General features: G+C 40.4%; 1 protein-coding gene across 1 annotated transcript in view; it reads left to right on the top strand.

Annotated features, from left to right (window-relative positions):
* The first annotated feature begins 685 nt into the window (after window positions 1-685).
* LOC113417218 (alpha-2-macroglobulin-like protein 1) overlaps window positions 686-12,943 on the top strand; it is a 91,804-nt gene continuing 79,546 nt past the window's right edge. Inside the window, exons 1-6 of the mRNA XM_026675496.2 lie at window positions 686-860; window positions 1,682-1,865; window positions 3,691-3,729; window positions 4,191-4,335; window positions 4,610-4,662; window positions 5,135-5,155. Of these exons, the coding sequence (XP_026531281.2) occupies window positions 793-860; window positions 1,682-1,865; window positions 3,691-3,729; window positions 4,191-4,335; window positions 4,610-4,662; window positions 5,135-5,155 (510 nt within the window). The 5' untranslated portion in view covers window positions 686-792. The remainder of the gene's footprint in view (window positions 861-1,681; window positions 1,866-3,690; window positions 3,730-4,190; window positions 4,336-4,609; window positions 4,663-5,134; window positions 5,156-12,943) is intronic.

Here is a 12,943-nt window from a genome sequence, read left to right as displayed (position 1 = left end):
CCGAAAAAACACATGGCATCTGGATGCTTTTTGCAGCAAAAATTACCAACCTCCGGCTTTGCTTGCTCTGCTTCTCCAATGCGTCGCTGTGGCCGTCAGCAACTGTTGCACATGCGCGCGATGCATGCGCAATAAGGACTGACTGGGCAGGGAACGGAAGAGTGGGTGGAGAGGAGCAGGGCCAGCCAGGGGCCAATTTTACCGGTTCTCCAAACTATTGGGAACGGTAATGAACCGGTAGAATCCCACCCCTGAATTGTGCCCTGGGAGGGGCCCACCTCCAGCACTCCCCTGCCACCTCTTAGCACCCCCCTGCCAGCCCCCTTGCCTCTTAGCGCCCCCCTAAGGCATCCCACTGCCCCTAGGGGGTGGTACCACCCACTTTGGGAACCACTGGTCTAGAAGACCTCCAAGGTCCCTTCCAACTCTGTCATTCTGTATTTCTTTGATGTCCTGTTCCTGATTCTGCTGAAATATACCCTAAGTTCATGCTTCATTACATTCCTAAACTGCAGTGACAAAGAATTTGATAGTAGTCAAGTTGTCTCTCTCTGAGTACTATGTTATGTCAGGGAATGATGGGAGTTGATTTGTGGATATATATTGCTTAACTATGTACAGAGAAGGTAAAAAGTAAGTAAGGGGATCACTGACCTTGGAAAGTAAAGTTCATTCATTTCAGAGAACATATGCTCTTTGGAACAGGGTCTCTGGAAGAGTATTTAAGTTTCTGCACCCAGACATCATTATTGGAATTGGAATTAACTTCTGCTGCCTATAATAGGATAAGTCATGCGGACAGCCATCCTACTTTGGATTCTGGCTTTGGTGTCACAATCAGCTTTGGTCATTTCAGATCCGTAAGATTTCAGTTTTTTTCTTTTCTCAGTCATGGAGTCATGGAGGAATATGAGTGCAGATGCATTAATAAGAATAATAATTTTAGTATATGTGAATGATTTTAGTTCAGAATCCCAAAATGAAGTTTTAGGGGCAGACTAATAATATGATCTCTAGGGCCACATTCTTTGTTCCATCTGATTTATTAATCTCAGCTTAATATTCGTTTCCAGAATGTCTTATCTACCCCACAGATTTGTCGATAAAATAAAAACAGCGACTGAATCTTCTGCATGACTTAAGGGAAGGACAATAGGCCAACTGGTCAGAAGTGTTTGAAATGGTTTAGGAAGGAAATAAACATTTCTGGAGTGGAGACTGGAAATGCAGGCAGGGAAGAGGTCATAATTTCTGCATGCAAGGAAAGAGAGAGTGCAGATTTAGATTACTAAAATTTGCCATTCTTTAAAAATGTCAGATTATTTCTGAAAGAACAGTGCTGATAAATTAAGTTGACCAAAATAGGAGAAGAAACATTGGGTTTTTTTTTGTAGGCATCTATGAGTTGTACTTGCTTTCTGACAAGCAGGACCAGCTAACAAGTGTATCACTATGTCTGATAGTCAGAATTTTACTAATCAGAGAAATTGAGTTTTTCCACTGACAAATATTTGAATGAATACTAAGATAAAAGTCTTAATCAAAGACTAAGAATTAGTGAGAAAATAAGGAGAAAAGGATATAACCTAATTTAAGTTGGCTAGAAATGTTACATTCTTAAACTCACCAAGTCTGAAATACCTCCAGGCAAATAAGATAAACCCTTTCTCTTACCTTCCAGTCATTACCTGGTGGTTTTCCCAGCCATAATTGATCATCCCAATGTGGAAAAGTTCTGCATATTATTACGCTCCCTCCAAGAGACTAACTATCTGCTGGTGACTTTGGAGTTGAAGAATCAGAACCACACCTTAGCAGAGAAGGACGTGGAAGCACCAGGAACCTTTGAATGTATCCACTTCCAGGCAAGTTGCCTCATAGGAAGTCCTCAACTTCTTAACCAGAAAAAAAAATAGTTTGGAAGGGCATAGGCAAGGCTTTCACTGTTGTCCTGAAAACTGGATTTGTTGTATCAATCACCTCCCTGCTTCTATCAAATTAGCAAAACTTATCATATGATTTAGTTCCATGTAGAAATTTTTATTTCTGCCATTTCTTTCTTTTTTAAGTTTTTTTTTTTAAATTTTTGAATATACATCAATATCAATATATGAACAGTGAGGCATCTGAGTATCATTCATTTGGATACAAGTAGTAATGGTAGTATTAATAATATTTGTTGCTTAAATCAACTTATGTAATTGTAATGTATTATACATATTTGTGTTAAAATATAGGCCTTCATTATTTAATTGTTCAGCATTTTAGTTCACCCTTCTCATGACAATAACAATATCATTAAAACATCCGTAGTGTCACCATCTTTCAACATCTAATCTTTACATCTAGATATTAGTCATTTCTGATGGCATGTTGTAGTTAGCCGGCAGCAGGTACAGACGACTGAGGAGAGCGAGGACTCAGATGAGGGGCCAGGACCATTAGGGAGTGGACTGCTGCCTTCAGAGATTGTGGGGGCTGGCAGCAGCAATGAGGAGGTTCCCGAGGAGCCTGTGCCAAGTGCGCATGCGCGCAGGGCTGATCAAAGGAAAGAACAGCTGCAGCAGCACGGGCGACTCGGGAGTAAGGCTGCAAGGTAATGGGCCCTCCTTCAAGAAGATAAAAGCCAGCTGTGAATCAGACGTTCTTTGTAGGAAGCAAAAACGTTTTGAAATTCCAGCCTCGTGGACATTGCAGTATCTTAGTTGGTATTTGAAGACTCTTTGTGTTGTGAAATATTTCTTATCTGTAATTCTTGGTAGTCTCGCACAGTTTTGGCGAGGTTTGTACTTATCAAAGTTAATTAGTTTGCAGCAGCCTTTTAATCGGGGATTCATAAGACTCATTAAAAAGTTTCTGTTCCCTTTGGTTATTGTTTCTTTTATTGGAAAAGGGTTTGGGTCAGAACATGGCATGGAATGAGGCAGGGATATCTGCAGGGTATAATTTAAAAAAAATGGCATCCATGATGGTGAGGTTGAAACACTACCTATTATTTCTATGTGTCATATTGTCACAGGCAGAACTTGCACAGTTTTGGCTACCAACTCTCTTGACTATATACTGTAGACATCTGAAATGAGGGGAGGATTGACAAACATTGGCCTCTAGAATAGTATTTCACAACCTTGGTAACTTTAAAATGTATGGATTGCATTTAAAGACAAAAAAGAACAGCTACTTCAACCTTGCAACCTTGAAGCTGCTCAGAATTCCCCATCCAGTGTGCATCTTAAAGTTGCCAGAGTTGAGAAACAAGGCTCTAGAACAGGGGTGTCAAACTCAAGGCCCGCAGGCTGGATCCAGCCCTTGAGGTATTTAGATCTGGCCTGTGGGGCCACCTTGGAAACAGCAAAGGACTGGCCTGCGGTGCCTCTGCCAGTAAACATGGAGCTCACGAGAGCCATCCACGGTTCTCCCAAGCTCTGTTTTCGCTGGCAGAGGGTTGCAGGAAGCCGTCGCAACCAGAAACAGAGCTCGGGAGCCTGTTTTTACTGGCAGAGTGCTTCAGCCACCACAGGCGCCCCTGACATGAGTGACATTGAGCTGGCCACGCCCACCCCAGCCATGCCATGTTTATAGAGTAAACATATTTTAGAAAAGTAGCATAGATGCAACATGTAGCCTATTTATTTTGGTGGCGTGTGAGTACATTTAAAAGACTGTGCTAAACTTTTTTTTTCCCTTCAGGCACCAAGCTTTGTTTCCACAAGCAGGACTTATTATGGCGTAAGTTTTGTCCCACCTAACAATCCTCTTTTTTCTAATTCAATTATTCCCATCATTAGAAGGTTCTTTTTTTAATTCCAGTAATCTCCAACTGGCACCCCTCTGGCTATGGAAGGATTAGCATGATTGAAAAACACAAAAAAAGTCCAAAAGGAGGGAGAAAAATGGGACAAAGATACTCAAGAGAAAGACCATTTTGGGTGTGCCCCTATGTGTATGCAGAGACACCCCACTAGTGTCAAATGCTGATGCTGTGACATCACACAAGTGTGTGAAAGCTTGTGTCTTGAGGATGCAATGTTGTTGTTTTTTATTTTAATGGCAGTGCTAGATCCTGGAGTGCTTGTGGGTGCCTGCATCTGTAGTTTGAGACCCAGCTAAGGGAGGGAGATAGAGAACTGAGTACTTTTCTGTTCTTAGTCATCCTATTAAGAAAACCTGCTCTTCTCTTTCTGATGAAGGAAGAAGCAATAGCCAAAGTGCATATTCTAATCCGAAAGGGCAGCACTGTGACTTTTGAGGCCCAGAAGAAAGTGCTACTCAAGAAAGCTTCTCCCAGGAATCTTATACAACCCAGCAAGGCCTTATACAAGCCTGGAGAGATAGGTAAGCACAAATCCTTTACTACAATCTGGAATAGCTTCAAAACTGGATCTCTGGAGAGGAGAGTAAGCATTGCAGGAGTGGATAGTTAAAACAGAGCTCCCTGCCAGGAGTCCGGATTCTCTGCTGATAGTTTTTAATCTACCCTGAGCAAGATTTTCTTAATAAAAGATAAATGTTTGAAAAATCAGAATGTCACTAATATGAAGTGAAAACATTTAAAAAGGGGGAAAGGAAGTACTGTTAAAATAACAATATTTTCATATTTTTTTCCCAGTCAAGTGGCGCATTGTAAGGCTTGATGATGAATTTAAGGCCATTGATAAAATAGTGAGTAGTGCTTTCTATTATATGTGACTGCTGCTAATGGGCAACTCTACTAAAACATAAGTATCAGGAAAGTTGAAAAAAAAAAATAACTGATGACCATTTTTCACACAACCATTGCAGCATCCCCATGGTCATATGATCAAAATTCAGATGCTTGGTAACTGACTCATATTTATGATGGCTGCAATGTCCTGGGGTCATATGCACCTTTTGCACCTTCTGATAACTAACGGCAATGAGAAGCCAGATTCACTTAACAACCATGTTACTAATTTAATAACTGCAGTGATTCATTTAACTGTGGCAAAACTCAGTTAATAATTGTCTCGCTTAGCAACAGAAATTCTGGGCTCAATTGTGGTCATAAGTCAAGAATTACCTTTATTTCTATGAACTTATGCAGAAACCCTGAAAGTCATTAAAATTTTTCTGTTTCTTTGAAAGATATTTTTCTCTTTCTCCTTTCTTACAGATTCCTCTGGTACAGCTGAAGGTAAAATTACTTCTCTTATTAAAATTCTTTCAATAACCTCAGGAAGCCACTTAATGCATTTATGATATAGATTTAATGGCAGAAATTGAAAATTTTCAGATTAATAAATTACAATTCAGCAGTTCTCAAAATCAACGTTTAAGGAAGGTGCTGGGAAATTTTGGTAAAAAACCAAAGACTACAATAGAGATCTACAATTCTAGCACTCCCTAATTGGTGTTATCAATTAATCAAAGTTTTATTGCAGGCTTTGACCAATTTGGGAAAATATAAGCATAAAATTAAAACAATAACACTAAAATGTAAATGAAGAGTTATGAATTAAAAGTATTATTGTTATTACCGTGTTTCTCCAACAATACGGCCTCCACCAATAGGAAGGCCCAGCATGATTTCTAGGCATGAGGTGAAATTAAGCCCCGCCCCCAAAATTTAGGCCTATTTAAACCATGCGTTTCCCCACCATTTCTCACATCGTTTGTAAGAACTACACAAGGTGAAGAGAAATCGGGGGGAAGGGAAGGGGGGGGAGAAAACTTGCCTTTAGGAGCGCCATGCAGGTAGCCTAGGCTAGAATACCCGGATCTACTACCGATAGAACATCAGCCAATAGAAGCTCCCCGAAGGCAGAGTCACCAACCACTTCTATTGGCTGGTAGAAGCGGCCTTGGGCTGAGCACCCGTGTGCACTCCCCTCGCTACGAGGCCATTTCTTCTGGCTGATGGAAACTCCAAAGGCAGAGTCACCAGCTCCTTCTATCGGCCAGTAGAAGAGAGAGGGAGAGAGAGAAGGAGGCATCGCTGAAGTTCTCAGACTCCCCCCAACTGTTAGCAGCGCCACCCGTGAGCTGTGGCAGGATTGCCTCAGATCATGTGCAGAATGTCTTTGCCATTCAACTCGCCCCCACAACTCAAAGTTCATACTAAAATTAGGTCTTTCCAACCAGCCCCTCCAAATATTCAGCCCTCACCAGAGCAATAAAAAGGAGTGGAGGAGAGGAGGATGTTTAGCTTCACCCCAGCCCTTCTTCGGTCCAGCTCCCTCCTGCCCTCCTGTGCTGCAGCAGACCTTTCACACTCACCTCGCTTCCCCACCGCATTCCCACGAGGCCTGCTCCTGCATCTCCTTTCGGGAGCCCGCCTGATCTCCCTTCTAAGGCTAGCCGAGGTTTGCTGCCTCGTCTTCCCTCCCCGGTGCCCCCCCCGCTTCCCAAACCAGCGGCGGCAGCAGGTAAAGGGAGGTCAGCTGCCCTGGGACTTTGGCAGGGTGCCCAGAAAAGGTCTGGCCTGGGGAGGGGAGGGTGGTGGTGGGAACCCCGCAGATGCTGAGGCCTTCCCTCGCCAGAAGGGCTTGACTGACCCGGTGCAGGGATGAGGGCTAGCAGGGGTGGTGTTTGTGTGTGTGTGAGAGAGAGAGAGAGAGAGAAACTCAGCTTGCTTCCCTTCTGCTAAGAAAAGTTTGCAGCCGCTCTCCCACGTGCACTCCCCTCGCCACAAAGCCGTTTCTATCGGCCGATGGAAGCGGCTGGTGACTCTGCCTTTTGGGAGCTTCCATCGCTCGATAGAAATGGTCTCGAGGAGAGTGCCCGTGGGGCGCTCCTCTCAGGAGCACCCTGCGGGCAGCCACACCTCATCCCAAAGCAGCTGGTGACTCTGCCTTTGGGGAGCTTCCATTGGCTGATAGAAACAGCTTCGTGGCAAGGTGAGTGTGCATGGGTGCTCGCCCCAAGGCCGCTTCTACCAGCCGATAGATGCGGCTGGTGACTCTATCTTTGGGGAGCTTCCAGTGTCTGCCTCATGGAGAGGTGAGTGTGCATGGGGCTCTCTAAGTGGAGGTGTGCTTTGGGGAAGAAATTAAGTCACCCCTGAAAAGACGTCCTAGCCGTTTTTTCGGGGCTCAAAAAAAAAAAAAAAAAGACCCGGCCTTATTTTATGAGAAACACAGTATTTAATGACCCTGGGCAATTCACAAATAAAAACAGTAAAAACAAGGGTAAATTGCATATGAGACAAAAATAAAAGAATAAAAAATGGCAAGAATTTCAAGAACCAGACAGAATAAAAAGGAAACAAACTCATGCAATCCAAGCATGTTTCACAATTTTTATGAAATTAATTACCTAAATTGTAAGAGTATACAATAGTATTAGTAAAATAAATTTTTGTTAAAAGTTTTACATAGTCTAATACCCTACAAAAAAAGGAGAATATTAAAAAGTATAAGAAATGATATAACTTTTATTTTGGTAAACCAGTTCTTAAATTGTTAAAAGTAAGGAAGCAAATAGAAGAGAAAAATTTGTACTGTTTATCTTTCCTTAATTTTTCTGTGTCTTAACTAAATGTTCTCATATTTTAAATCCCACTAAAGCAAATTTAGCAGCCATTATATTCTTTGGGCTCTTCATCCAATAGGAGCTGTTAAACCTGGATTAAGCAATAGTTTATGTAAAGCTTCAGATAAAGACTTTTTTTCCCAAATAACTTTTATTTTTCAATATAAGCATACATATTTTATGGGCATTGCATTAACTGGGTCAAGTCTTTTTTAAGCAAAAATAACAATAATAGTACAAATAGGTATATGTAATTGTAATCTTCCAACTTCCACAACTTCAACAGGGCTAATCTCTTTTCATAATCCATTTCTTGTTTTCCCATTAATTCATTTATACATAAAATAACATTTATTTGTGCTTTGTATTTATAGTCCCTAAATATTATTATTTAATATTTTCAAAGAATTATTCATAGTTCCACCATAACTTCAATATTCCAAATGTGTAGGGTTAATAATAATGCTAAATATTAACAATATTTAATCAATCCAAGAATCCAATATCTCAAAATCCCACACAATTTCTAGTCCTTAATATTTTAAATTCATAATATACTTTAACACACTATTAATATTAATAATACAGTTTAATTACCTAATCCTAAATTCCAATCTACTGTCTTGACTTATTTGGATTATATTATTAAATTATATTTTCTATTAGTATATATACTACTATTTTCCCTGTATATATTTTCCCATTTTATTGAAATATTTTCTCATTATCCATCATCTCTTCATCTTTTTGAAATTCCATCATTTATTGATTTTTTAAATCCATCTTTTATCTCTCTCTCTTGGAATCTTGCATCTTTTTGTTTTTTGTTTTGTACCTACTAATCTTCCCCTTCTGAGTGCTTTTGTCTCTTTCTTCTGTAGTAATTGAACCGCCATCAACAAAGTTTCTTTTTATTTTTCTTAAGGAGATTCCCCCCCCCCCATTTCTCTCTATTCTGTTATAAATTTTAGGGGGTTATGTCTTCTACTTATTAATCTTCTCTTTTCTTTATTTTTAACTGCTTGCATCTCATTCTGCTTTTCCCGTTCCACTGCTTTTTCTAACTTCTCACCTATTTCTTGAATATCAAGTTCTTCTTTTTCCCCCAATTGTTGAGTAGCTTCTATATTCATTTCTGTATCTTTAAGCAATTCCTTTGTCTCCTTATTACGTTTTAAAGATTCATGCATATCTTTTAACATAAACAATATTTCTCCATATAGCTCTATTGTCTCTTGTAGATTCATTTTGTAAAACCCCTTATTTTACAATTTACAGTTTATATTTCCCCACTTGTATATCTCCCAATTGTCCAAATTTTAAAGTCTTATTTAGCTGTCTTTCTTTTCTCTTTTCTTCTAGCACTTTTCTTCTTTTGTCTCATATGTTCTGTTAAATAATATTAAAAATCTAAGTCCAAGTCCAAATTAAGTCCAATAGTCCAAGTCCAAATTAAACCACTAGATTCCTCCAATCTTTCAAATCCATAATCCAATAGCCAATTTTACTTAAGTTTAGTTATTTGCAGATTAGTTCCTTTTTATAAATCTTCCAAAGGGCAAAAAGAAAAAAAAAAGGGGTCAGTAAATGTTTCCAAATTTGTCAACAGTAGAGTTAAGGTTAGGCCGTTCTCCAGATATTGTTGCTTCTATTCTGTGTATTAGGCTTTGTGTGCATTGAAACAACTTTCTCTAGTATGCTGCAGCTATAGTGCTGTAGTACTTCTCTTCCTCCAGTAGATGGCTCTCCTTACCCAGATCCAATATTAAATAGTCTGTCAAAAACAGCAGATTTTCTGATTAAATCCAGTGGGTTTAAAAATACAAATAAACCAGATAAATTCTCCTGGAGATCACTTTTAAAATTATTTGAGCTTTGTCCAAGCTTTCTGTATTTTATTAGCTTGTCTCGGGCTTCTTTCACCACTTTGTTCTCAGTTTTCCCCCCTCCGTGTGTCAATCCGCTGCTATCTTAAGCTTAGGAGTTATCTTTTAATATTCTTGTTGTTACTTCCAATCTTTAGAGTAAAAGTTGGTAATTATCTCACCCAGTTTAAATGCTCTGTCCATACACTGCTCCAGCACAAATCTTGTGGTTCCCGGTTGTCCCAGCTTCGTGACAGCCAAAAACATGGCTGTCATCCCTGCTGTCATTCGGGGAGAGCTTGCTTCAGACCTAACAAGGAAATCGTGGTATCCTTGTGATCAGTGAAGCGCCTCTCCTTCCTTCAGCACCCTTCCAAGGTGGCTATGACTCTGAAGGGTCTCCCGACAGCGGTTACTGGCTAGATTTCATGGGGCTCAGCAGAGTCTGCTATTTTCCAGCCGTTCATGCTGCAACATCAACTGGAAGTCAGATAAGGATTATGGGGATTATGTAAGAGCCTGTTTTGTATAGTACTTAATGCAACAGGCTAGAAGGGGGGGGATTTTTTATGTGTAGGGAACCTTCCTAAATTTTCCTTTGAGAATTACTGATGGAAGAAAGTTAAATTGGAGCAATAAAAAGCTCTTTCAATATTTCAAAATCATTAGCTGGTCTAAATATTTTACTGACTTGAAGAAGCTTCCTTTGAATACAATTTAATGGAAGGGAAAATAAGTATGGCACGTTGGGAAACATCGAACACAGTTGCGGCGGCACAGCTTTTCTCTACTTTCCCAACGTACCACTGCTGCCTGCCCTGGGCTTCGTCAACCCTGCCCTGTACCAGCTCCAGGAAGGAGGGAACAGCACTGCCCTCTACGACGTGAGTGCCCCAGGAGGTGGGAGCAGCTTGGGAGGCTGATCCCTGGTGGGAGGGGGCAGCCTGTGAACTTGCTGTCAGGCTCAGCAACTACAAAGAGGGGTGGGCTTGGTTGAGCAGGATGCTGGATATTGGGCATGTGGTCAAACTCCGCTTCCTCTGCCTCCCCCTAGGTGATCCATGGATGCCATTGACTGGAGCGGTGCAAGGGGCTCAGTGGGGTGAGCCTGCAGAGTCAGTGCCTCGAACGCCCCCTGCCACCTCTTAGCATCCCCCTACTGGCCCCCTTGCCTCTTAGCACCCCCCTAAGGCATCCCACTGCCCCCTACCACCTCTTAGCATCCCCCTGCTGGCCCCCTTGCCTCTTAGCGCCCCCTAAGGCATCCCACCGCCCCCAGGGGGTGATACTGCCCACTTTGGGAACCATTGCTACAGGCATATGCTACAGGCCACCCAACCAAGCAGAAGAAATAGATGAACTCTTTACTAATCAATTAACAAATGTATTAGGAAACATACCACAGTAGTAATGGGAGAATTTACCTACCCTGATATCAACTAGGAGACAAATTCTGCACCAAGTGGGAGATCGGAGATCGAACAGATTCCTAACCAACTTAGCTGATAACTTTGTCATCCAAAAGGTAGAAGAGGGAACTAGAGGAAAAAGTATATTGGACCTAATTCTTACTAATAGAGAAGAAGTAGTAGAGGGAATTGAAGTTGCTGGGACCTTGGGTGACCACATCGTATTGGAATTCAGTATAATGCAAACACAAACAATATAATATAATCCAGCTAGTGTCTTAAACTTTAAAAGAGCTGATTTTAACAAATTCAGAAAGAGCCTAAAAAAATTCCATGAATAAAAATCCTAAAGGGGAAAACAACTCAAGAAGCATGGGAAACTGAAAAATATGATCATAAAAGCCCAGTCCAACAAAATACCACTGAAAAAGAAAAATCCAAGAAGAAACCAGCATAGTTGCACAAAGATCTGTCTGATAAACTGAAAGAAAAAAGAATAAGTACAAAAAATGGAAAGAGGGAGACATAACTAAGGCAGAATATCAGCAGATAGCCTGAATCTGCCAAGATGAAGTCAGGAAAGCAAAGGCTCAGAATGAACAAAAACTTGTAACAAAAGTCAAAGATAATTTTAAAAGTTTCTTTCAACATATAAATAACTAGAACAAAGTCAAGGAAACAGTTGGTCCATTAAAGAGAGAAGATGGCAAGGAAGTAACAGGCAGTAGAGAGAAAGGAAAGCAGAGAAAGTCATTCTTTGCATCAGTCTTCATGCAAAAAGAAACTATAGTCCAACCTACCAAAAACATAACTGTAAAAGACAAGACTAGAAATAAAAATTAAAACAAGCAAGAAAATGGTAAGAGGACACTTATCTGAGCTTCATGATAATAAACCACCAGGACCTGATAGTCTGAAGGAGCTGGCAGATGTTTTCTCAGAACTATTGTATCATATATTTTAAAAATCCTGGAGTGCCGGAGAACTACCTGAGGATTGGGAAAGAGCTGATGTGGTTCCCATCTTTAAAAAAGGGGGGAAAAACTGACCCAGGAATCTATAGCCTAACATCAATATTTGGGAAAATTCTGGAAAAAATAATAAAAAAGCCAGCCCTGTGAACATCTAGAAACAAAAAGTTATAACTAGTAGTAGCACAACTTTGTTAAAAACAGATCATGCCAAACCAATCTTATTTCATTCTTTGACAAAGTGACTAAACTAGTAGACAAGCGAAATGCTGTGGACATAGTAAATTTCAGCAAGGCATTTAACAAAGTAGATCACAATGTACTTCTTGGTAAACTAGAAAAATGTGGGATAGATAGCATCACCACCAGATGGATTTTTAACTGGCCAACAAACTGTACTGAACAAGTTTCCTTAATGTTGTTACATCTAAATGGCATTAAGTAAGCTGTGGGGTACCACATAATTCCATCTTAGGCCCAGTACTTTTCAATATCTTCATAGATGGCTTAGATGAGGGAATAGAAGGGGAACTAATCAAATGTATAGATAACACTAAGTTGGCAGGAATACCCAACACCCCAGAAGACAAGCTCAGGATCCAAAAAGATCTTGATAGACTTGAACAATGGGCCCTATCCAACAAAATGAAATTTAATGTGGAGAAAAGCGAGGTTTTACACCTAGGCAGGAAAAACCAAAGGTACATGAACAGATTAGACGAAACCTGGCTCAAAAACAGTAACTGTGAGATGGACTTTGGAGTTCTAGTGGACGATCACTTAAACATGAGCCAGCAGTATGTGGTAGCAGTCAAGAAAGCTAATACAATGCTTGGTTGTATAAGCAGACACTTAAAATCAAAATCATGTAAAGTATTAGTACCGCTTTAGAGATCTTTAGTAAGACCACACCTGGAATGCTCATTCACAGTTTGGGTCATCACGTTACAAAAAAGAATTTGAGACTTTGGAAAAAGTGCAAAGAAGAGCAACTAAGATGATTAAGGACCTGTAGATAAAAACATATGAAGAACACTTGCAGGAATTGGGTATGGCTAGTCTGGAGAAAAGAAGGACTAGGGGAGACATGATATCACTATTCCAGTATTTGAGGGGCTCCCACAAAGAAGAGGATGTCAACTTATTTTCCAAAGCTCCAGAAGGCAAGGCAAGAAACAATGGATGCGAAATGGGTCAAGGAGAGAAG

The sequence above is a fragment of the Notechis scutatus genome, chromosome 2 (assembly GCF_049901735.1).
Source record: "Notechis scutatus isolate UNSWTSFEM ecotype Mainland chromosome 2, rNotScu1.2, whole genome shotgun sequence".
Taxonomy (NCBI): domain Eukaryota; kingdom Metazoa; phylum Chordata; class Lepidosauria; order Squamata; family Elapidae; genus Notechis; species Notechis scutatus.
This window is presented reverse-complemented; position numbering and strand designations above follow the sequence as displayed.